We start from the raw sequence: 27145 nt of genomic DNA on the forward strand, positions 1-27145 counted from the left end.
CTGTTGTTCTATCATTGAGCTACCACAGCCCAGCGACCATATGGGCTTGAAAACCGCTATCGCCACGGTGCGCCCCAGTCCAGCACGGCCGCCACTACGCAAACAGCTGTTTGCGGTGCGTTACACAGTGAGTTTGGTGTGTCAGTGTGAAGCAGTACTCTAATTACACTCCCTGATTGATGTATACACATGCAAGATGTTCTAAAGCACTTTAGTCCTGCAATTTAGCATTCAATGTGATTTCTGCCCTTAAAACGCTGCTCTGCGTCAAATCCAGATTTTTCCCCAGGACTTTTGGCATCTATCCCACTCATCCATGCCCCCCTCCAGGTGTTAGACCCCTTGAAACATCTTTTCCATCACTTTTGTGGCCAGCCTAAATGTTTCTAGTTTTCAAAGTTCGCATCCCCATTGAAGTCTATTGCAGTTCGCGAAAGTTCGCGCGAACCAAACCTTTTGCAGAAGTTCGCAAACCGAAAATCGGAGGTTCGGGCCATCTCTACTCCTCTTCCCCACATGACTCTTCCTCCTCCTCCCCCTCTGTGCTGCCGCAGGTGTTGAGGAAACATCTGGTTCTGATGAGAATTGATCCCACAACTCTTCCTCCTGTTCCTATTCCTGTTCACGCTCCTCCACAGCTTGATCCACCACTCTACACACAGCACGCTCCAGGAAGAAAGCGTGTGGGATCAAGTCGCTAATGGCACCTTCACTGCGACCAGGTTGGTCACCTCCTCAAACGACCGCATGAGCCTGCAGGCATTTCGCATGAGTGACAAAGAATCGAGGTCGGCACTCCACTGGCGATAATAAACTTGCGTTTATTGAAAAAGTTGCAAACCCCGGCATCCTGACTGTGCATTTCGCATGAGTGTCCATTTCTAGGGCCAGAACATCCCCATCTCCCCAGAGTGTGTCCTTCTACTGTAGTTGTAGAGATACTGGGTGACGGCTTTCTCCTGTTGTAGCAGGCAAGAGAACATAAGGAGGGTCGAATTCCAGCGAGTCAGGCTATCACAAATTATGGGTCTCACCGGCAAGTTGTTTCTCCGCTGATTATCGGCAAAGCGTGCCATGGCCGTGTTAGACCACCTGAAATGTCCACACAACTTCCTGGTCTGCTTCAGGACGTCCTGTAAGCCTGGGTACTTCGACACAAATCTCTGAATTATGAGATTCCGCACATGTGCCATTCAGGGTACATATGTCAGCTTTCTTAAATTCAAAGCGGAAATGAGATTGCTGCCATTGTCACACACCACGTTGCCGATCTCCAGTTGGTGCGGGGTCAGCCACTGATCCACCTGTTTGTTAAGAGCAGCCAGGAGAGCTGGTCCAGTGTGACTCTCCGCTTTGAGGCAAGACATGTCTAAGATGGCGTGACACCGCCGTACCTGGCATGCAACATAGGCCCGGGGGAGCTGGGGCTGTGCTTAGCAGACCAAGCATCCATTGTCAGGTGGACCCTTGACCCAACGCTGTGTGCCAGAGAAGACACCACTTGACTCTCAACTTCACGGTACAGTTTGGATATCACCTTTTTAGAGATTAATTGCGGCCTGGCATCTTCCACTGTGGTGTCCCAATGGCCACAAATTTACGGAAGGCCTCAGAGTCCACCAGCTGGTATGGTACCAGCTGGTGAGCTAACAGTTCCGCCAAGCCAGCTGTCAGACGCCGGGCAAGGGGGTGACTGGCAGAAATTGGCTTTTTCCACTCAAAGATTTCCCTCACGGACACCTGACTGCTGTGGGCAAAGGAGCAGGAACCCCTCAAGGTGAGAGGTGGAGTGGAGGGTGGCTGTGATTGTGAAGGTGCAAGGGAGAAAGAGGCTGAAGATGATGCACCTGAAGGAGGAAGAGGAGAAGGAGGTTGGCTTTTCTTTTGTGTGCTGCTTTTCCTTTGGTGCTCTTCCCATTGCTGTTTGTGCCTTTTCTCCATGTGCCTTCGTAAGGCAGTTGTCCCTACGCGGCTGTTGGCCTTTCCACGGCTCAATTTTTGGAGGCAAAGACACAGATGGCATTGGTCTGATCTAAGGCAGACACACAAAAAAATTTCCAAACTGCTGAGCCCCCCTGGGGTGATGGCACTATGGTGGCATCAGCAGCTGACGTTGAAGGACATGTTGGCTGGCTGTACATAGGTGGCGATACATGGCGCCGGACACTGCCACCAGCTGTTTCTGACGACGAGCTCCCCCTGCTTCTTTCAGGAACTCATCTCCTCCTACTCCTCTCTGACTCCCCCTCTGAACTGTCCCCTTGGTCATCTTGTCTCTTAGGATCCCACGTGACATCCGTATCATCATCATCATCATCATCATAAACATCCTGCCCAGCTTCGCTTGCCTCAGACACCTCGTAAACTGCGCCAACAGCAGGTACTTCATCAACCTCCTCCTCACACGTTACATCCATAGTGTCACCTAACTCAGACATATGAGGTGGTGTAACTTGCTTAGTGAAATCCAGATAATCCGCACACTCAAAGTGAACCGAGTTCAAAGTTTTAATCAAAAAATCGTGACACACGCCATTCCATAAACCAACGATTCATTTCGAGGCCACGCAGGGTCCCCTTTGTCACCATTCTGTGTTTTGTTGCCTTGACAAAGGGGACCCTGCGTGGCCCCGAAACGAATCGTTGGTTTATGGAATGGCGTGTGTTACGATTTTTTTATTAAAACTTTGAACTCGGTTCACTTTGAGTGTGCGGATTATCTTGCTTAGTGAAAGGTATGCTTTGACTTGACTAATACAATGTGCAGTCACACAGGTGCAGTTAAAGGGTATGCATGGAGTGGTGTATCACACTACATGCGCTCACGTAGGTAGGTGGGTGCACTGAACAACAGGTAGGTATATGCAGTGATGGGTATTACAAATGTGCACCTGTCATACACATGTACCGTGAACAGGTACAGTGACTGGTGGTATTAAATATCACACCACACTGCGTGCGCTCACATAGGTAGGTGGGTGCACTGAACAACAGGTAGGTATATGCAGTGATGGGTATTACAAATGTGCACCTGACACACAAGTACCGTGAACAGGTACAGTGACTGTTGGTATTAACTATCACACTGTGTGCGCTCACGTAGGTAGGTGGGTACACTGAGCAACAGGTAGGTATATGCAGTGATGGGTATTACAGAAGTGCACCTGTCACACACACATGTACCGTGAACAAGTGCAATGACTGCTGGTATTAACAATGCGTGCACTCACGTAGGTAGGTAGGTGCACTGAACAGTGAACAGGTGCAGTGATTGGGATGGGATTACAAATGTGCAGCTGCCTGTCACACACACAGGTAGTCACTGAATGTGCTGGGCCTGGCAGTGGCACAGTAGGTATTAGAGGGCCAAAGGCCAGCTGCGACTTGACTGACAGGGCTGTATATAATGTAAGAGTGCCACAAAAAAAAAAAGAATAGATCACAAGAACAAGATTAGCTCTTAAAGAGCTCTGAGCTGTTGAGAGGTGCTTTTTTAGCAATAAGAATCAGCAAGGATCAAGCTAACAAGCCTACAAGAGCCTAACTAAGCTTTCCCTATAGCTCTCTCTGCAGCAGCTCTCGCTTCTCTAATTACTGCAGGCACACGAGTGAGTCCAATGCCTGACGCTGCCTGCCTTTTATAAGGGGGAGGTCCTTCAGGAGGGAGTGTAGCCTAATTGGCTACAATGTGCCTGCTGACCGTGATGTACAGGGTCAAAGTTGACCCTAATAATGTAGTATAGGAGGCGGGTTGAACCGACATAAACTTCACACTCGTTCACGGTTGAACTGTTCGGGCCATCTCTAAAGTCTGGTAGGGGTTAAAAAAAAAAATACTTTATTTTTTTAATGGGCTCCCTTTAAAAAAAATGAAAAACAAAAAAATGTTTTTTTTTCACCTAACAATGTGAATGATTGCTGGTAGCAGCAATCATTCATTATCAAAAGAGTGTGTGTGAACGCACATGTACACGTGCAAGGGCATGCACGTGCATGCTATGGGTGCCCGAACGGTGGCATTTTGCACCATATGTACCTCGTACATTCAGGAACACAGAGAGGCACAGATCTGGACATACGAGGCACATCCAGAAATAGGAAGAGGTTAAATAGATTTAATCAGTGGCGTAGCTAAGGAGGTTTGTGCCCCAGTGCAAGTTTTACATGGGGCCCTCCAAACATTTGACACATAACAATCCATATGGTACAACAATACCTGGCAAGGGAATGCACAGTATGAGAGGTGTAAGCAAAGTAGGGAAACAGTTTGTTAATGATTGCCACTATGGTATATACTGTAAAAATGATCATTACCAACATAGCACCTTTAAAGAGCCAATACTGTGGAAGGGAAGGCCCCTAGTGGGCCACTCTAGCCCAAATGCCCCACTGCAGTCGCAAACTCTGCACCTCCTATTGCTATGCCATTGAATCTAATTCTGGTGCACCAAGAAAAGGATCCTAATTGTATCCTACTGTACACCGAGGAAAACTGGGCACTGTCACTTTAAACTTGCATTTATTCCCTCTTCATGCCAAAACACAATACAGACATATCATTCAAAATATGGACAGATCAAACCTGCAGTCGTGGTGAAGTTGGGGTGCTCAGGTTCGGGTGAAAGGACGGCACAACAGCCGTTTCATGCCAGACCGGCGCTTGCTCACGTGCTAGTGTCACTAGCACGTGAGCAAGCACCGGTCTGGTGTGAAACGGCTGTTGTGCCGTCCTTTCACCACCCTGGTCACCCGAACCTGAGCACCCCAACTTCACCACGACTGCAGGTTTGATCTGTTCATTATTTGAATGATATGTCTGTATTGTGTTTTGGCATGAAGAGGGAATAAATGCAAGTTTAAAGTGACAGTGCCCAGTTTTCCTCAGTGTACAGGTATATCGCCATGTGTTTTCTGCAAAACTCATTCTGGTTGCATGTCCTTTTTGCCCACCCGTGCATGCCGCAATACAAGTGATGTTGGGGGTAAGACTTGAATTTTATGACATTAGAAGCAGGCACCCTCAAGAAATTCGCTGAAGTGCTGAGTGCTTGTTGCTCTTCTCCACAGTGTACTCGTCTAATTGTATCCTAATCATGGGACATTGTTAAATCCATGAGTTAAAAACCAGTTTATAATTTGCTGTAATTGGTGAGATATATAGTATTTGTGAAATGAGTTGACAGCTAACCCTCCCTGAATGGATGGGTTTTGCAAAAGGAAGTGGTTAAACTTAACTTGTGCTTTATTCCAAATTATGCTAAAAACAATAGATCTACAGTAAGTTGGCAAAAAAAAAAACAAAAACAAAAAAAAAACCTATAAAGGTGTGTACACATGTGTAGCAAACGACGGGTCCGTCACACCCTCCCGGTGGGCGAACGTTCTGCCGACAGTAGCACATGTGTACACGCTGTCGGCAGACTGATAAGACTGTTTCTGATTCTGACAGATCCGCTCAGAGTATCTGTCAGAAACAGTCTTATCAGTCTGCTGACAGCGTGTACACACGTGCTACTGTCGGCAGAACGTCCACCCAGCGGGAGGGTCTGACAGACCCGTTGTTTGCTACAGTATGGCGTGTGTACGTGCCTTTAGGGCTGTATATGTTAGAAGGATGAATCATATAGAGGACTTTCGGGACAAGGACCATTTTAATCAAGTTTATTCATCCAGAAAAAGTATTGTGGTCCAGGCTACAAGCAACTTCTGGGGAAAGTCTAAGAGAGGGTAGATATTAGTCTACAGGTATTTTGTGGGTTGTTGTTGAACGTATAAACCTAGATATTTAAAGCCTTAAAGTGTACCAGAGCTAAACTAAATGCAAAAATCTATACTTAACCCACGTCTTACTGCAGCAGCATAAGCCCACCTGAGCCCCTCGCCGTCCTCCCATGGTCTGCCGTTCATCTGTGATCAGCCCTAGTAATAGGCTCAGTCGTGTTAGTCCGGGTCTACTGCACATGTGTGGGAGGTCCGCAGATGCGCAGAAGACCCAGACTGAACCCGACTGAGCCTATTACCAAGGCTGATCGCGGCTGAATGGCTGACCGCGGGAGGATGGCGAGGGACTCGGGTGGGCTTATGCTGCTGGAGGAAGCCGTGGGTAAGTATCGATTTTTGCATTTAATTCAGCTCTGGTTTACTTTAAAGAAATGTAAGGGGTTGAGATAAGTTTATAGGGGAGCCCAAGCATAGAATAGTGAACTTGGACTAATTTATAACTAACCCTGTCCCTGAGTAGTATCCAGCTTCCTCAATTAATGAAAAAAAAAACAGTCTGAAACAATCTGGTACAATTAGCCAATTATATTATGGTATCATCAGCATACATGCTGATCTTTTCTTTTAAATTATGTTTCTTTTTCAAATCAATAATCCTTATTGAACAGAAAATGAATTACATATATAGCATGTCAATTGATGATGTATAAACAGTCAGAAACAACGAAAGATGCAAGGTCAATAAATAAGGTCTGCACATAATCATCATTACACCATGCTGACCTCACTAAGCAAGCTTAAAATACTAACGGTTTAATGCTTCAGTAAGTTATGGATTTTAAACTCATCAGCATGATTTGAGGAACAGATCGTAAAAGCCATGTAGTTATCTGGAGAGGGGGCACCCTGCCTTGAACCTCTCTATATTTCAAAGGTATCTGAGATCCATGAATGATGTGCAAATATGAGCTGAGGGGTCAATATAATTGATTTTTACCCATTTGGTAAAATTCCCACCAAAGCATACGTAGGGCCTATAATGGTTTGGCTGCATCCAGGGAAAGAATGACCCTATTACCTATTACCCTATTAATTTTGATGTTGGCACTGTAGGTGTTCAAACCTTTGCAATAAGAGGGGAGCTAAGAAGTCTTAAAATTCTTTATACAGTTCAACAGAGTCCATCTCAGCCAGCGACTTTCATATTAGGGAAACTATGAATAGCCATATTTTTTTCATCTAGTATGATGGGCGAGTCTAGGAATGTCTATTACTCAGGTGTTAATGTGGTGAGCTTAATTTCAGAGAGGTAGAATCTGTGTATGATGAGGAGGACTGGGTGGTATGAATTTGGCTATAACATTTCTTCTAACTCCTGTTATTAATGCTGTTATTTGGACCACCTAAAGTGCAAAAGCCACAGACTAAGCAAGCTCAGTTAAGTATTGTTAGTTGTTATGAAATGAATCCTCACAACTGTATATTTTTACTTTTCCATAGACGTGAAGTTCTGCATCTGCATGAAAGTAAAGGAATTCATGACCTCGGACTCCCACGTTGGCAGCTAACACTTTGTTTGATTGCTGTTCTCATAGTCTTGTTTTTCAGCCTTTGGAAAGGAGTAAAGACATCTGGCAAAGTAAGTGAATATACCAAGATTAAAGAAACGAAAATATAACCTATTTAATTATCAGAACATATTTTTAGTACTTGGAAATAATGCAAGTACTATAGAAAGTGTGTATCAAAAAAGGGCTCCTGGAAAAAAGGGCACAGGATATAGCCAAAATTATAAGTTGTAATGTAAAAACCATATTTTTCATTTAATAGCTTGTAAATGAAAATTTAGTGCTAAATAGGTTGAATAAATGGAAATTAAATGGCAAAATACCGTCCATAACAACAAACGAATTCTGAAATGAAACATTAAATAGCGTCTATAACAAAAAACTATATTTACACTTGTGTTAAGCATAGTAATAGAAAATGGTAGGTTTTACAAGTATTTTAGTGCAATTCTACCTAACTGTAGGCTCACACAGATCTATCCCTATCCCTGACCCCTAGACCCCCCTTTGTGTAAATATACATAATTTAATAAATTGTGTATATTACATACTGTATATTGTACTGTAACTATACCTAACCCTACTCTCACACAAAACCCTCCCTGTACCTATCCCTAACCCCTAGCCCCTCCTGGTGGTGCCTAACCCTAACTACCCCCAGGCGGTGCCTAACCTTAAGACCCCCCTGGTGGTGCCTAACCCTAACCACCTCCCTGGTGCTGCTTAAGACCCCCCTGGTGGTGCCTAACCCTAACCACCCCCCTGGTGGTGCCTAACCCTAAATCTCCCCTGGTGGTGCCTAACCGTAACCATCCCCCTGGTGGTGCCTAACCCTAACCATCCCCCTGGTGGTGCCTAACCCTAACCATCCCCACTGCACAAACACCCTTACACACATATAAACAATAATATATTTAATCCTTAAAATACTTCACTATAAATAACATGCATAGAGTAATTTATATATTTGTAATAAAATAAATAGCCTTAAACATTTATATATTTGTAATAAAATAAATAGCCTTAAAATCACGTACACATTAATAATATTATAAATAGAAAAACTATTTATTTTCTATTATAAATAGAAAAACTTGTGACAAAAAATAAAATCTTCTATGAACTCACCATAGTCCTAACAGAATACCTTGGGGTGTCTTCTTTCTAAAATGGGGTCATGTGTGGGGTTCCTATACTGCCCTGGCATTTTAGGGGCCCTAAACCATGAGGAGTAGTCTGGAAATCAAATGCCGCAAAATGACCTGTGAAATCCTAAAGGTACTCATTGGACTTTGGGCCCCTTAGCACAGTTAGGGTGCAAAAAAGTGCCACACATGTGGTATCGCCGTACTCGGGAGAAGTAGTATAATGTGTTTTGGGGTGTATTTTTACACATACCCATGCTGGGTGGGAGAAATATCTCTGTAAATGACAATCTTTTGATTTTTTTTACACACAATTGTCCATTTACAGAGAGATTTCTCCCACCCAGCATGGGTATGTGTAAAAATACACCACAAAACACATTATACTACTTCTCCTGAGTACGGCGATACCACATGTGTGACACTTTTTTGCAGCCTAGGTGCGCTAAGGGGCCCAACGTCCTATTCACAGGTCATTTTGAGGCATTTGTTTTGTAGACTACTCCTCACGGTTTAGGGCCCCTAAAATGCCAGGGCAGTATAGGAACCCCACAAGTGACCCCATTTTAGAAAGAAGACACCCCAAGGTATTCCGTTAGGAGTATGGTGAGTTCATAGAAGATTTTATTTTTTGTCACAAGTTAGTGAAAAATTAAACTTTGTGAAAAAAACAATAAAAATAAATTTCCGCTAACTTTTGACAAAAAATAAAATCTTCTATGAACTCGTCATACACCTAACAGAATACCTTGGGGTGTCTTTTTTCTAAAATGGGGTCACTTGTGGGGTTCCTATACCGCCCTGGCATTTTATGGGCCCAAAACCGTAAGTAGTCTGGAAACCAAATGTCTCAAAATGACTGTTCAGGGGTATAAGCATCTGAAATTTTGATGACAGGTGGTCTATGAGGGGGCGAATTTTGTGGAACCGGTCATAAGCAGGGTGGCCTTTTAGATGACACGTTGTATTGGGCCTGATCTGATGGATAGGAGTGCTAGGGGGTGACAGGAGGTGATTGATGGGTGTCTCAGGGGGTGGTTAGAGGGGAAAATAGATGCAATCAATGCACTGGGGAGGTGATCGGAAGGGGGGCTGAGGGGGATCTGAGGGTTTGGCCGAGTGATCAGGAGCCCACACGGGGCAAATTAGGGCCTGATCTGATGGGTAGGTGTGCTAGGGGGTGACAGGAGGTGATTGATGGGTGTCTCAAGGTGTGATTAGAGGGGGGAATAGATGCAAGCAATGCACTGGCGAGGTGATCAGGGCTGGGGTCTGAGGGCGTTCTGAGGGTATGGGCAGGTGATTGAGTGCCCTAGGGGCAGATAGGGGTCTAATCTGATGGGTAGCAGTGACAGGGGGTGATTGATGGGTAATTAGTGGGTGTTTGGAGGAGAGAATAGATGTAAACACTGCACTTGGGAGGTGATCTGATGTCGGATCTGCGGGCGATCTATTGGTGTGGGTGGGTGATCAGATTGCCCGCAAGGGGCAGGTTAGGGGCTGATTGATGGGTGGCAGTGACAGGGGGTGATTGATGGGTGGCAGTGACAGGGGGTGATTGATGGGTGATCACTGGGTTATTACAGGGAAGGACAGATGTAAATAATGCCCTGGCGAATTGATAAGGGGGGGTCTGAGGGCAATCTGAGCGTGTAGGCGGGTGATTGGGTGCCCGCAAGGGGCAGATTAGGGTCTGATCTGATGGGTAACAGTGACAGGTGGTGATGGGGGGTGATTGATGGGTAATTAGTGGGTGTTTAGAGGAGACAATAGATGCAAACACTGCGCTTGGGTGGTGATCTGACGTCGGATCTGCGGGCGATCTATTGGTGTGGGTGGGTGACCAGATTGCCCGCAAGGGGCAGGTTAGGGGCTGATTGATCGGTGGCAGTGACAGGGGGTGATTGATGGGTGGCAGTGACAGGTGGTGATTGATGGGTGATCAGTGGGTTATTACACAGGGAAGGACAGATGTAAATAATGCCCTGGCGAATTGATAAGGGGGGGTTTGAGGGCAATCTGAGCGTGTAGGCGGGTGATTGGGTGCCCGCAAGGGGCAGATTAGGGTCTGATCTGATGGGTAACAGTGACAGGTGGTGATAAGGGGTGATTGATGGGTGATTGATGGGTAATTAGTGGGTGTTTAGAGGAGAGAATAGATGTAAACACTGCGCTTGGGTGGTGATCTGATGTCGGATCTGCGGGCGATCTATTGGTGTGGGTGGGTGATCAGATTGCCCGCATGGGGCAGGTTAGGGGCTGATTGATGGGTGGCAGTGACAGGGGGTGATTGATGGGTGGCAGTGACAGGGGGTGATTGATGGGTGATTGACAGGTGATTGACAGGTGATCAGGGGGGATAGATGCATACAGTACATGAGGGGGGGGGGTCTGGGGAGAATCTGAGGGGTGGGGGGGTGATCAGGAGGGAGCAGGGGGCAGGGGGGGATAAAAAAAATAGTGTTGACAGATAGTGACAGGGAGTGATTGATGGGTGATTAGGGGGGTGATTGGGTGTAAACATGGATCTGGGGGGTGGGTAGGGGGGTCTGAGGGGTGCTGTGGGCGATCAGGGGGCAGGGGGGGGGGGAAATCAGTGTGCTTGGTGCAGACTAGGGTGGCTGCAGCCTGCCCTGGTGGTCCCTCGGACACTGGGACCACCAGGGCAGGAGGCAGCCTGTATAATACACTTTGTAAACATTACAAAGTGTATTATACACTTTGTATGCGGCGATCGTCGGGTTAACATCCCACCGGCGCTTCCGTATGGCCGGCGGGATGTTGCGGCGGGTGAGCGGAGCCAGGCAGCGGCGGAGGATCACGTCACGGATGACGCGATCGCTCCGCCCATGCCCCTACGAGGACCGCCGCCATTTGTCAATACGGCAGTCCTTGCGGGGTCCACTTCCCGGCCGCCAATTGTCAATACGGCGGTCGGGAAGTGGTTAACACAATCTCTGCAACCGCTATTTCTTGGGTGCCCAATTTTCCTGTCGGGCGCCCAATAGCCGTTATTTTGCATTGCAGTCTATAGGTGGCCATACACTGGTCGATTTGCCATCAGATCCTACCAACAGATAGATCCCTCTCTGATCGAATCTGATCAGAGAGGGATCGTATGGCCACCTTTACTGCAAACAGATTGTGAATCGATTTCAGCCTAAAACCGATCACAATCTGTGGAGCTGCTGCTGCCGCCCGCCCGCATACATTACCTGCTCCGGCCGGCGCGAGTCTCCTGTCACCGCTGTCTTCTTCTTCTCCGCTCCGACTACTGAACTTCCTGTCCAGGGGAAGTTTAAACAGTAGAGGGCGCTCTACTGTTTAAACTTCCTGCCGGGACAGGAAGTTCTGTTTCGCTCTGGAGCCCGAAGCCCGAAGCGGAGAAGAAGGCCAGGGGACTCGTGCCGGCTGGAGCAGGTAATGTATTACCCGCTGTATTGGGTCGGTCATCGGGCATTCGAACGCCACTAACGATGCACTCCCGACCCGCCGGCAACCGAGAAAAATCTTCCGCACGGATGGGTCGATGGGAATCGACGGGAACGATCGATTTCGAACGGAAATTGATCGTTCTGTCAGTGGTGTGCGCGGCGATTTCACAGCCGTTTCGATCATTGTGATCGAAACAGCTGTATATCGGCGGGAAAATCGTTAGGTGTATGGGCCCCTTTAGGCGGCGCCCTTTTTGTCCACTAGCCATATGCACCCTTGCTACATTGCCAAGGCACTGTGAAAAGCTGTGAGCGAGGCCTGTTTAGTTTATAAGGAATTAGAGTATTAAAACAAAACAAAACAAGTATTTGGTTGTGGAATGCACTATAAACTATATGAAAGGAACACAATTATTGAATGAGTAAAAGTTTATCTCGGATCCACTTTAACGAGTTCCAATTCAAAAGACAAAAAAAGATGAAGGTCAAAGTCACAGTTAAAGAGACACTGAAGCGAAAAAAATATATGATATAGTGAATTGGTTGTGTACTATGAATAATTACTAGAAGATTAGCAGCAAAAAAAATATTCTCATGCTTTTATTTTCAGGTATATAGTGTTTTTTCTAACATTGCATCATTCTATAATATGTGCAGATTACACAACACTCAGCATTCAAAATGAGTCTTTCAGAGCAGTCTGTGAAGTAATGACCTCTCCTCTAGCAGAGGAAAAGTAAATAGTCCAGGAATAGTTGAGATAATAAAAGTCAGATAACAGCCCTCTCCACGACTAACTTAGTCGGAGAGCTTAATGGCTTGTTTGCATAGAGATAACAACTGGAGTTTCTCAACTCTTCCTGTACTGTAAACAATTACACTGATGAATCTGATCTTAATGTTTTATTTCTTAGCTGTGCTACACATACAAATCATAATATCATCATTTTTTTTCGCTTCAGTGTCTTTTTAAGTCCATAATGAGACAATGGTCCATAAGCAAATAACTTTTTCTTCTGCATTTTCTCCTAACTGATATTTTCGAACGTGTCAATAAAATGCCCTTTAAATCACCAGCAAGCAAGAAAATACATAAAATAGTTTTGATAGTACTTTACCACATACTTTTTGATACTTTGTTTTAACCTCCTGAGTGTTACGCCGCTCAGGAGGTTTTGTCACTTTTTGGCCGATTTTAAAATAATTGTGCCTAATTGCCATAAACCCTCTAGTTGGCACTAGGCTAGCTAGAAGAAGTCTCCGGCACCCCCCGATCGCCACCGCTCCCCCGTTCATACATTACCCAGCCTGGATCCAGCGATCGGCGCAGCCTCCCCGGACAGCTCCGGTGTTCACTATGGGGAGGATCGCAGATGACGTCATGATGTCGCCGACGTCATGCGCAAACCCGATCCTCCCCATAGAGAGACCGGAGCTGTGCCGGGAGGCTGTGCGATCGCTGGATCCAGGGGGGGTAATGTATAAACGAGGGGATCGCGGGGGATCACAGGGTGCCAGAGACTCTTACTAGCTAGCCTAGTGCTAGCTAGAGAATTTACAGCCATTTGGCAGATTTATTTCATTAAGGGGGACTCCTGGGGCCACAGAGCGGTATGCCCGACACAGTGTTGGGTATACCGCTAAGGAGGTTAACTCGCAAAGTGCTAAAAAGTTACTTTAAAAAGAAATTGAAAATTATCTCCTAGGAGAAAAGGTTAATTGCATATGGGCCAAAATGCAATTCCCCTTTTCTCCAGAGTTTTCTCCTAGGTGATATTTCAACACCTTGGGCCATATGCAATTAATTTTTTCTCCTGAGTTTTCTCCTAGGAGATAATTTTTCATCTTCGATTTAAAACACTTTTTTTTCAACACCTTGGGCCATATGCAATTAATTTTTTCTCCTGAGTTTTCTCCTAGGAGATAATTTTTCATCTTCGATTTAAAACACTTTTTAGCACTTTGCAAGGGAAAAAATACCGAAAAGTAGGTGAAAAAGTACTTTCAAAATAATTTTGAGCATGTGTTTGCTTGCTGGTGCTTTCAAAGGTAGTTAATTTACAAGTTGTGAAAATATCACCTAGGAGAAAACTTAGGTGAAGAAGTGAATTGCATATGGCTTCATGGCACATATGCAATTGAAAAATGTAAATATGGGTCTATGTATTCTAAATCACTATCAGAGTGTTCCTTTCTCAGCACAGTGCCTGACCACTGGGAGTTCAACATTACCAGAGGGTATTATTATTATTAATAATAATTTATAATGTGCCAACATATTTTGTGGTGCTGTACAAAGTAAGAAACACACATGGGGTATATAATACAGATAATGATACACAACAATAACCAAAATACAGAACTGGTATAAAATACAGAATCAATTCAAAAATACAGAATTAGTAGTCACAGTGACAAAAGTAACATGATGAATAAAATGAATAACAAATTCCAAGCCACATAAGAGTGAGAGAGCCCTGTCCTTGCAAGCTTACAATCTAAAGAAATAGGGGGGAAATAAGAGGTGGGGTAGTATACAATAAACATACCTACAGGCAGTGTTTTTTAGGGTATCTAGTAGGAGTGCAACTTAGCCTTAAGTCAAAGGGGTATGGCCTAAGTTAGAGCGTATGCTTGTCGAAAAAAGTTAGTTTTGAGGGAGAGTTTAACCACTTAATGTTTTTTTTAACAGTAAAGTTTTTTTTATTTTTCAAAAAAGAAAACATTACAACACATTGTAAGAGAACAGTAAAGTACAGGCGTGGTTATCTTACAAGACATTTCATCGGAAAAATTCCTGATACAGATTCACTTAAATATCAAGTGTATTACAGTTACATAAACAGCATTGTAGTATCAGGTTAGTAATATATATTGAGTTGGCAGTATCCGACAACCACCCTGTGGAGAAGAAGACATGAGTGGAAAAGAGATGAGAAAGAGAGGAGAAAGAAAGAAAAGATGACCGCCCGTACCCCGACCCGCCCCCAACCCCGCACCCCGCGCGACCTAATCCTTATAAATCAGAGATGCCAGAGCCATTATATCAGTATTGGGATGAATTCAGAGTCCGTAGGATCCATAATTCTGGTCTCCCATATCCCCCATATTTTATAGTACTTCTTTGGGCATCTCCTATTCAGGTATGTGGTTTTATAAAGGGGCAGGGAAGAGTTAATAGATTTTGCCCATATTCCCAGTGTAGGAACGGAAGATTTTTTCCATAATTTAAGTATTTCTTTGCGGGCCTGGAAACAAAGGGTTTTAACCAATATCTGTTTGTGGTGAGTCAATGTGTCCTCCTCTATTTTCCCCAGCAGCAGGAGGCCTGGATCCAGCGGGAGAGCAACCTTCAGTAGTTTATTAATTATTGATAGGACATCTTTCCAAAAGGGGATAATTTTAGGGCACGTCCAGAACATGTGCACAAAAGAACCTCGGTCCGCCTGGCATCTCCAGCAGACGTCCGAAAAGGATTGATCCATCCGGTGCATACGCACCGGCGTGTAGTAGGCTTGGTGTAGAAACTTGGTCTGAACCAGTTGATCCCTAGCTGAAATGACCGAGGTCGGGTATAATTCTAGAATTTCGTCCCATTCGTCCCTTTCCAATCCTGACACTACCTGTTGCCATTTGTTGAAGCATTTATCTAATTTGTTGTTGTTGAGAGTTAGAAGTGCTAAGTATATTGCTGAGAGTGCCTTAGGTAAGTCTCTAGTTAGAAGCAGGTTTTCTAAGTCGTCCATAGAAAGCATTGGGGGAGATCTTCCGAATTGCGAGGAATAAGCGTGCTTAAGCTGGAGGTAGCGGAAAAAGTGTGAATTAAGCAGGTTGAATTGTGATTTTAAGAGGTCAAATGTTGAAATCATATGTCCCTGTTGTATGTGAGCTAATGTTTTAATACCAAAGCTCGCCCAGATTGCTGGATCCGGGATAGTCATAAAATGTTGAAGCTGGGTGTTTCCCCAGAGCGGGGTATGTGGTGAGAGTACATTTTCCCTTGCTAGCGGGGCCCTAGCCGCCCCCCACGCCTTCCAGACCGTTACCATAGCTGTCGTGGTTTGCGAAGAGCATTTAGGCCCTCTGTAGGGCAAGTTTGTCAGTTTTTCATATGAGCCCAAAATTGCGGCCTCTATCGTGGTCGCAGGGTTGGACTCATCCTGCGAGAACCACCACCGGGTCGTTACTAGTATAGAAGCCCAAAAATACTTCTGAAAATTTGGCATGGCTAGCCCCCCTCTGTTTTTTGGCAAACATAAAATATCCAAAGCTATGCGGGGCTGCTTACCCGCCCAAATAAATCTAAGTAGGATTGAATCAAGTTTTTTGAAAAACTTTTGTGTAAGTCAAATCGGGGATTGTCTAAAGACATAGGTAAGTTTAGGTAAGTATATCATTTTTATTAAATTTATCCGGCCTATCAGGGTTAGTGGCAATTTGTCCCAGATTCTGCACTTAGTTTCCAATGATTGTACTATGGGGTCAATATTCAAGGTTTGGTAGGCATTGATGTCTTTAGTAACCTGCACTCCAAGGTATTTAAATTGAGAGACTGTTTGTAGTGGGGTGGAGGGACGCAAGCTATGAAGAGTAGGGGGGTCCAGATGAAATAGAGTTGATTTGGACCAGTTAATCCTGATTCCGGACGTTTCTCCAAAGGTATTAAAATTTTTTAGAGCAGCTGTTAGGGATGAGGTGCAGTTACTAAGATATAGGAGGACATCGTCTGCGTATAGGGAGATTTTCTCCTCCAGATTACCTATTTTAAGTCCCTGGACAGTGTCTGATTGTCTAATATAGGCGGCCACAGGCTCCATTGCCAAGGCGAAGAGGGCTGGGGATAAAGGGCAGCCCTGCCTCGTGCCTCGCTTCAGTTCAAAAGGTTGCAAAATATTATTGCCTGTTTTAATTTTGGCAGTGGGGGTTGCATATAAAAGTTGTACCCATTTTAGGAAGTTTTCCCCAAAGCCAAATCTACAGAGTACTGCCCACAAATAACGCCATTCCACGGAGTCAAAAGCCTTCTCCGCATCAAGAGAGGCTATAGCTCTCTGTCCTACATTGGTGTGTTCAGTCTGGATATTTGAGAGCAGTCTCCTTATGTTTATATCTGTCCCCTTACCGGGCATGAACCCTGACTGGTCTTGATGAACCAGATGCGTTATAATCTTATTCAGACGAGTAGCCAGAATTTTTGCCAGTATTTTGGCATCTACATTTATCAGGGAAATTGGCCGGTACGATGAGCATAGAAGTGGGTCCCTATCCGATTTGGGTATAACTATTATAAGTGCTTCTGACATGGAGGGAGGAAGGGACCCGCCAGCAAGGGAGCCTCGAAAGGTGTCTTGAAGTTTGGGTGCCAGTAGTTTAGTATATTTTTTGTATAGTTCCACTGGGAGGCCATCCACCCCAGGGGATTTTTTAGGTTGCATAGACCCTATTGCATCGGTGATTTCATCTATTGTGAAGGGTTCTTCTAACAATTTTAGGTCAGTGTCCGACAATGTGGGTAGTGTAATCTCCGCTAGGTAGTGGTCTATGTCCGTATCCGGTAATGTCAATCTACTGGAATACAGGTGCTTGTAAAAGTTGAAAAAAGTGATATTAATCAGAAGAGGGTCGGATGTGATTGTGGAGTCGTGGAGTCGTATTGATGGGATAACCGAAGAGTTTGTTGGGTCCCTAGATAGCCAGGCTAGCATACTACCGTTCTTGTCGCCTTGCTCGAATATCCTTTGTTTTTGATCTAGTAGGGATTTCTTTACAGTGTTTAGTCTATATATTTCAAGTTCCTGGAGCGCTAGTTGCCAATTCCTGTAAACAGTATCATTAGTAGTTCGGATAAAGTCTGCTTCCAGCTGCATCGCTATTTGCTCTTTCCACTGGACCAAGGCCTTAGCCTGCCCTCTAGCTACCCCAATAGCTTCCATATACTGCCCCCTCAACACCGCCTTGCTGGCGTCCCATTCAGTCTGTGGGCAAGCTGAGAACCACTTAATGTTTACAGTACAGTATATCTACTCCCCTAAAAAAACTTCATCTAAGCCTCAGGGGAGTAGATATTCGTAACTCTGCTACAATCGCCGCTGTGCGTGCTCTCACACACTCACACACTAGTTCTTACTGCTACATGTTAGCCCGGAGATCAATGCATGGGAATGCAGTTCCCATTCATTTTTCTAGTTCCCTGTGTCCATGATCGCACATCAATTAGTTGCCTGCGGTCATTTGTAAACACTGTAACTTACACTTACACGCATTAGTTCCTGTTTGTGCACTAAATGCATGCGCAGGAAGCTAATAACTGAGGACATCTTGTGGCCAAAAAGTAAAATTACACCTACAATCATTTACTTTAATAAAGAGACCTGCACATAATTTAAAATTAACCCCTTACCTCCCACTCTCTCCCATAAATGCCCAAATAAAACTTTTGCATTTAGAAAAAATTATAAAATAAAGTAAAAAAAACAAAACGACATAAATACTTACCTTAGGGACTGAACTTTTTTTTACATGTATGTCAGGAGGGTATACTACTGTTATTTTTTTAAATTATGGGCTTGTAAATAGTGACAGACGCAAAAATAAAAACCTGCACCTTTATTTCCAAATAAAATATTGGTGCCATACATTGTGATAGCAAGATAATTTAAATGGTGTAATAACCAGGACAAATGGGCAAATAAAATACGTGGGTTTTAATTATGGAAGCATGTATTATTTTAAAACTGTAATGGCTGAAAACTGAGAAATAATGATTTTTTTTAAAAAAATTTCTTAATATTCCCATTAAAATGCATTAGAAAAAAATAATTCTTAGCAAAAGGTACCACCCAAAGAAAGCCTAATTAGTGGCAGAAAAAACAAGATACAGATCATTTTGTTGTGATAAGTAGTGGTAATGTTATTGGCAAATGATTGGGAGGATCGCTGAAATGTGAAAATTGCTCTGGTCCATAAGGTAAAAATACACTCAGGTTAAAGATATCAAAGGTGTGAGAGGGACAGATGTGTTGTAGAAGGGCATTCCAGGGGAGGGGTGAAGCACGTGCGATATGAAATTTTGTATCCGTGAATGCAAGGAGGTAATTTTAGAGGGGGACGAAAGAAGGTCATGTGCAGATCCAAGATTGTGATGGGGTTGGTATCTGGAAACTAGTGAGGAGATGTTCAGGGGTCAGAGATTGTGGAGAGCTTTGTAGTTTAGGGTTAAGAGTTTGAACTGGATCCTCTGATTTATTGGTAGCCAATGAAGAGCTTGACAGAGAGGAGCAGCAGATGAAGAGCGAGAAGAAAGATGAATGAACCGAGCAGCAGAGTTCAGTACAGATTGGAGTGGTTCCTCCCTCCCCTCACCTGGGACCCCCATCTGCGCTCCCCCTCCAGCTTAAGCTCAGCAGCAGCCACTGCCACTATTAGTAAGAGGCAGCGGGCGGGGATGACTCACCTCTTCCACGTTCCAGCGTACGTTCCACTGTCTCCACTTCCTGCAATGCCGCCCACTGTTTTGTAAGTGGACGGCATTGCAGGAAGTGAGGACAGTGGAACACACGCTGGAACGCGGAAGAGGTGAGTCATCCCCGTCCATTGCCTCTTACTAATAGCAGTGACTGCTGCTGAACTTAAGATAGAGGGGGGCGTAGATGGGGGACCCAGGTGAGGGGGGTCCGACCCCCCTCCCCGCCACTGTGCCCAATACCCCCTTCCTGCCCGCTATCCCCTCCAGCTCGCCGGCAAGTGTAGGACCGCCCCTGGGGGCAGGGCGCTACTTCTTCTTGCTTGGACCGGCCCTTTCTTCTTGTTTGGACCGTCCCTGGGGGCAGGGCGCTACTTCTTCTTCTTACTTGAAGGTTGAGGCACATAGCCTATTATATATATATAGATTGGAGACACACACAGTGAAATTTCAGAAGTGAAATGCAGTTTATTGGATTTACAGAAAGTGCGAAATAATTGTTTAAATAAAATTAGGCAGGTGCATAAATTTGGGCACTGTTGTCATTTTATTGATTCCAAAACCTTTAGAACTAATTATTGGAACTCAAATTAGCTTGGTAAGCTCAGTGACCCGACCTACATACACAGGTGAGTCCAATTATGAGAAAGAGTATTTAAGGTGGTCAGCTGTAAGGTTCCCTCCTCTTTTAATTTTATCTGAAGAGTAGCAACATGGGGGTCTCAAAACAACTCTCAAATGACCTGAAGACATAGATTATTCACCATCATGGTTTAGGGGAAGGATACAGAAAGCTGTCTCAGAGATTTCAGCTGTCTGTTTCCACAGTTAGGAACATATTGAGGAAATGGAAGACCACAGGATCAGTTCAAGTTAAGGCTTGAAGTGGTAGACCAAGAAAAATCTTGGATAAACAGAAGCGATGTATGGTGAGAACAGTCAGAGTCAACCCACAGACCAGCACCAAAGACCTACAACATCATCTTGCTGCAGATGGAGTCACTGTGCATCGTTCAACCATTTGGCAGACTTTACAGAAGGAGATGCTGTATGCGAGAGTGACGCAGAGGAAGCTTTTTCTCCACCCACAGCACAAACAGAGCAGCTTGAGGTATGCTAAAGCACATTTGGACAAGCCAGCTTCATTTTGGAATAAGGTGCTGTGTAACTATGTAACTATGTAAAATTGAGTTATTTGGGCATAACAAGGGGTGTTATGCATGGAGAAAAAGAACACAGCATTCCAAGAAAAACACCTGCAGCCTACAGTAAAATATGGTGGTGGTTCCATCATGCTGTGGGGCTGTGTGGCCTCGGCGGCAGCCCCAGAACCGCCTAACGCTGATCTGCGTAAAGTCCTGGGACTCTGTTTTGCAGGAGATTGCGCACAGGCTGCGTGCGCATCTCCTGCTTGATGGGTGGAGCGGAGCTCCGCCTTCAGTCTCCGAGCAGTGATCGCCGTCTAATTAACATGTACAGCACTGCGATCTGCAGCAGTGCTGTACAGGGGACAGCCGGGTGACACGGCAGTCCCCCTGGGGGACTCAGAAGTGATCCGCTGTGATAGGCTGCAGCCTATCACAGCCAATCGCTGTGATAGGCAGACGGGGGGGGGGGGGGGGAGGGTAATTTGCATAATAAAAAAAACAAAAATTTCATTAAAAAAAGAGACAGTAAATATTTATAAAAAAACAAAACAAACAAACCTGGGTGTGATCAGACCCCACCAACAGAGAGCTCTGTGGTGGGGGAAAAGGGAGATCACTTGTGTGCTGTGTCGTGCAGCCCTGCAGCTTGGCCTTAAAGCTGCAGTGGCCTATTTCACACAAAATGGCCTGGTCTTTAGGGGGGGTAAAACCTGTGGTCCTGAAGAGGTTAACAAGGTTGCCCAAACTTTCACATCCCACTGTATCTGTAGTAGTAAGGTGTGGTCAACAATATCAAATGCTGATGACAGATCAAGAAGGTTGAGTATGGAATAACGACATTTGGATTTAGCTGTAAGATCATTGCCCACTTTAGTAAGAGCTGTTTCTGTGGAGTAGTTAGAGTTAAAGCCAGAGTCAAACTGATCAAGCAGGGAGTTAGTAGATAAAAATGGCTTAGTTCAGAATGTATGTGTTGATCATGTAATTTGGATGCAAATGGTGAAGTAATAACTGTCTGTAGTTTGCGAGTGCAGTGGGATCTAGTGGTGTCACAACAGCCTTTTTGAATGGGGATGTAAAGATGCCAGTGGAGAGGGACATGTTAGTACAGACATGAAGGATGAGGACAGCTTTGGAATGAGATGGGAGGGAATAGGTTCCAAAGAACAGATAGTTAGATGGGATTTAGAGATTATAGAGGAAGAGGAGAGAGAATGTTCAGAGAGTGGAGAGAGGCCAGATAGAGAGCAGTTGATGAGAGGTGTAGAGATGGGATTTGAGGGCTGCATAGAAAAACCACCTTGGATTTTGTCAATTTTATCAGTGAAGTATGTAGCACATTCCTCAGCTGATAAGCAAAAAGAAGAAGGAGTAGGAGGGGGGTGGAGAAAGGAGTTAAAAGTGCTGAACAAGTGCTTTGGATTATGGAAGTGTGAGGACATTAAAGCGGAACTGTAAATCCACAAAAAACAAACAGTTTCACTTACCTGGGGCTTCCCCAAACCCCCAGCAGCCGTCCTGTCACGCGTCGGTCCTGCACGATCTTCCGTTCTCCCACCATGGTGCAGTCTCGTTACCATCAACTTTTAAGTCAACAGCAACTGCGCCTGCACGGCCCGAACTTTGCAAAGCTTTCTTTGCGTTCCAGTCCACAATAGCGTGCTGCGCTATTAGCGCAGGACGTTATAGCGGGCGGGAATGCAAACAAAGCCCAGGCCATGCAGGGACAGTTGCCGTTGACTTAGAAGTCGACGGTAACAAAACTGCACCAAGGCGGGAGAATGGAAGATCGTGCAGGACCAACGCGGGACAGGATGGCTGCTGGGGGCTTGGGGAAGCCCCGGGTAAGTAAAACTGTTTTTTTTTTCAGCAAATTTACAGTTCCGCTTTAAAGAAGAAAAAGAGTACTATTTTGCCACATAGGGCTTGATTCACAAAGCCGTGCTAACTGTTAGCACGCTAGTGAAAAGCCCATTATAACTTAGTTTAGGCGTGATAAAATAAACTCACGCGCAAAGTTTTGCGTGCGTAAAGTTTTACGCGCACAAAGTTTACGCGTGCAATGCCATTAAACCCTATGCGAGTTTTTCCCTCAAAGCGGTGCTAACCTACTTAGTGCAATGCTTATCACACCCAAAAGTCTTTAGGCGTGCAAACTAGGTTAGCACCGCTTTGTGAATCAAGCCCATACAGTACATTTCTGAAGTTGTTGAAGGATTTATTGTATGAAATGAAGTCCTCGCTAGTGTTGCTTTTTCTCCAACACCGTTCAGCCACTCTAGAGCACCTTTTCAACTGTTTAGTAAGTTTGGTCAGCCAGGGTTGGCTACCGACGAGATGAAAGCTGACATTGGTTAAAGGGGTGAAGACATCCATGACTTTTGTGATGAAGCTGTGGTAGTGTGTAGCATGTCTAGGTTGCAGTCATTTCTACGAATATGTAAGCATTCTTGTGTCAGGGTAGTAGGAAGAGAGGAGGAGGGAGAGAAATTTTGTAAGTTATGGTCAGAGAGAGGGAGCAGAGCATTAGTAAAATCAGTGACAGAACAGAGATGAGTAAATATGAGGTCAATTGTACGCTGTTTCCTCCAAGTACCAGCCTGCATCATAATTCACTGCACTAGCTCCTTGCTAATGGAAATGTTATTGCTGATGCATATGTTTTAAGTGTTTTGTTTTGTTTTTTTGGTAAAAATGGGAAAAATTGGTAAAATTGTGTCCACTTAAGGGACACCGTTTTGTGCCAATCCGTACCATGTAACAGATCAGCAATCAGAAAACTTAGTGATAACAAAGATACGGAATAGCTATGGACTCAATGAACCAGTTGCAATGAGTCAGTAGAAGCGTGTATCAAAAAAAGGGCACCTGGAAAAAAGGGCACAAGATATAGCCGAAATAATAAATTGTAATGTAAAACAATATTTTTCGTTTACAGCTTGTAAACGAAAATGTAGTGCTAGATAGGTTAAATAAACGTAAATTAAATGGCAAAATACCATCTATAACAACAAACGAATTCTGAAATGAAACATCAAATAGCGTCTATAACAAAAGACAATATTTACACTTGTATTAAGCATAGTAATACAATGGTATATTTTACAAGTATTTTACTGCAATTATACCTAACTGTAGGCTCACACAGATCTCTCCCTATCCCTATCTCTAACCCCTAAACCTCCTGTTTGTGTAAATATACATAATTTAATAATTTGTATTTATTACATATATTGTGCTGTGACTATACCTAACCCTACTCTCACGCAGAACCCTCCCTGTACCTATCCCTAACCCCTAGACCCCCCTGGTGGTGCCTAATCCTAAGACTCCCCTGGCGGTGCCTAACCCTAACTACCCCCCTGGTGGTGCCTAAACCTAACCACCTCCCTGGTGGTACCTAACCCAAAGACGCCCCTGGTGGTGCCTAACCCTAAGACCCCACTGGTGGTGCCTAACCCTAATCACCTCCCTGGAGGTGCCTAACCCTAACTAACCCCCCCCCCGGTGGTGCCTAACCCTAACCATTCCCCTGGTGGTGCCAAACACCAACCATCCCCTGGTGGTGCCTAACCTTAACCATCCCCACTGCACAAAAACCCTTACACATATATAAACAATAATATATTTAATCTTTAAAATACTTCACTATAAATAACATGAATAGAATAATTTATATATTTGTAATAGTATAAATAGCCTTAAAATCACGTACACATTAACAATATTATAAATAGAAAAAGGTATATATATATATATATATATATATATATATATATAAATATATATATATATATAAATATATATATATATATATATATATATATATATATATATATATATATATATATATTAGAATAGATCGCATTACAATCAAGAACACATTAAAAAACCTTAAAATAACGGTAATACTAAAAGTGATATATTAGTAAGTTAATAAAACTATAATCGACGCATTATAAGTGTTAAAAACAAAGTTAATATCAAAAACGATATATTTCTAATAGGACAAGGTTAAAAACGATATTTAAAAATAAGTGTAAACGAAAATTTATTTGTTACAGCCCTGAAAGCGAAGTTTGAAAATGGAATAATAAGTAAAAACTCCTATAAGCGAAATTTAAAAACGAAAAAATAAATAAACCACAAAGTTAAAACAAACTTGTAAATGATATTTGTAATTAACCTTATTCTGTAAACGAAAAGATGTTTCAAGGGGTCTAACACCTGGAGGGGGACATGGATAAGTGGGATAGGTCCCGGGGAAAAATCTGGATTTGACACAAAGCAGTGTTTTAAGGGCAGAAATCACATTGAATGCTAAATTGCAGGCCTAAAGTGCTTTAAAACATCTTGCATGTGTATACATCAATCAGGGAGTGTAATTAGAGTACTGCTTCACACTGACACACCAAACTCACCTTGTAATGCACCGCAAACAGCTGTTTGTGTAGTGACGGCCGTGCTGGACTGGTGCGCACCATGGCGAGAGTGCAGGCCTTGGCAGTTTTCAAGCCCATATGGTCACCGGGCTGTGGTAGCTCGATGATAGAGCAACAGTGACTGTCCAGCTGATCAAATTTGGTCTGTCCACAATGAAGCAACGACCTTATTATCTTGGGTGTCCCCCCCCCCCCCCGAGACACTCATATAGCCAGCAGTCATTGCTTCATGGTGATACGCAAGCCCCTTCATCGCGACAAGTTAATGATCACGAAGAGGAATTGGCACATGTACATGCCTTTTGTTTTGTTGTTGCAGCTGCAGTGCAGCCAGAAAAATTAGGCAGACATGTACATGCACCAGAAAAGTAGTATTGTGGCCTTAAAAGTTCAGGAATCCACCTGGAGTCCTAGACCCTATTGGTGGTGGCGGAGAAGGCAGTCAACCGGCCTTTGGGCAGAGGTGCTGTGTAGGGAGCGACTTAGTCTTGGGGCAGGCAGTTACACGGCGTGCAGGCAGAGATGCTGTGTGTGGGGACTGACTTAGTGTTCGGGCAATCCTGACCATGCTTTTGCAGACCAGGCATCTGTGGTCAGGACCCTTGACCCAACGTTGTGTGTCAGAGATGTCACCACTTGCATTTCAATATCACGGTACAGTTTAGGTATCGCCTTTTTTGAGAAAAAATTGTGGCCTGGTATCTTCCACTGTGGTGTGTGGCTTTGCTTTTGTGTGCTGCTTTTCCTCAGTTGGTCATCCCATTGCAGTTTGTGCTTTGTAATCATGTGCCTTTATAAGGTAGTTGTCCCTACGCGGGTCTTGGTCTTTCCACGGCTCAATTTTCGGTGGCAGAGAGTACAGATGGCATTGCTCTCATCTGAGGCAGACACACAAAAAAAGTCCACACCGCTGAGCCCTGGGGTGATGGCACTTTGGTGATGGCGGCCGACTGAGTGTTAAGTGGGGTGCCAGAATCAGAGCAGGAGGAGGAAGATATGTCACACTTCCGTGCGGAAGCTGAGAAAGATGAGGTGTTCTGTGTTAAATAGTCAACTACGTCCTGACAATATTGGGGGTTGATGGCACGTGCATTCTTCTGAACACTGTACTTTGGTCGAGGGCCGCACAAAATCATGACAGCGCGACCTCAAACAGACCTGCCAGGTGGCCTGCCTCTGCCTTTTGTTTTGTCCATATTAGGGGGGACTATTATTATTTAGTATTTATATAGCGCCGACATATTATGCAGCGCTGTACAGTGTATATACAGTATATATTGTCTTGTCGCTAACTGTCCCTCAAAGGAGCTCACAATCTAATCCCTACCATTAGTCTAAATGAAGTGAAAGGTATGCACTGACTTGACTAATACAATGTGCAGTCACACAGGTGCAGTTAACAGGTATGCACGGAGTGGTATATCACACTGCGTGCGCTCACGTAGGTGGGTAGGTGCACTGAAGTAAACAACAGGTAGTAGGTATATGCAGTGATAGGTATTACAATGTGCACCTGTCACACACAGACAGGTACCAGACAGGCACAGTGACAGTTCATGCGCTCACGTAGGTGGGTGGGTGCACAGTGGACAACAGATAGGTATTTGCAGTGATGGGTAATGTGCACCTGTCACACACACAGGTAGTCACTGAATGTGCTGGGTCTGGCAGTGGCACACACAGTAGGAATTACCAAGGCTGTCTATGCAACACAAGTGTCAGTGGGACACACAAAAGAAACAAAAAAAAAAAATAGATCACAAGAACAAGATTAGCTGTCAAAAGAGCTGTTGAGGGGTGCTTTTTTAGCAATAAGAATCAGCAAGGCGCAAGATAAGAAGCCTACAAGAGCCCAACTAAGCTTTCCCTACGAGAGTCCGCAGCAGCTTTCCCTTCTCTAATTAATGCAGACACACGAGAGAGTCCAAAGCCTGACGCTGCCTGACTTTTATAAGGGGGGGGGACTAGCTCCAGGAGGGAGTGTAGCCTGATTGGCTACAATGGCCATCTCCTCCTGGATGTCCGCTAGGTTCCTGAAACTAAATCTAGACAAAACGGAATTTATGATCTTCCCACCCCGGTCATCCCTGGACCTCCCAGATGTGCAGGTCACTGTTAACCACACTACCATTCACCCTACCTCTCAAGCCCGCTGTCTGGGTGTCACCCTGGACTCCGCACTCTCCTTCACTCCCCATATCCAAAACCTCACAAAGTCCTGAAAC

General features: G+C 44.5%; 1 protein-coding gene across 1 annotated transcript in view; it reads left to right on the forward strand.

Annotated features, from left to right (window-relative positions):
* SLC6A2 (solute carrier family 6 member 2) overlaps positions 1-27145 on the forward strand; it is a 444356-nt gene that overhangs the window by 133672 nt on the left and 283539 nt on the right. The window contains exon 4 of the mRNA XM_068261624.1: positions 7222-7360. Coding sequence (XP_068117725.1) covers positions 7222-7360 — 139 coding nt within the window. The remainder of the gene's footprint in view (positions 1-7221; positions 7361-27145) is intronic.

This window comes from Hyperolius riggenbachi, chromosome 11 (assembly GCF_040937935.1).
Source record: "Hyperolius riggenbachi isolate aHypRig1 chromosome 11, aHypRig1.pri, whole genome shotgun sequence".
Lineage (NCBI taxonomy): Eukaryota > Metazoa > Chordata > Amphibia > Anura > Hyperoliidae > Hyperolius > Hyperolius riggenbachi.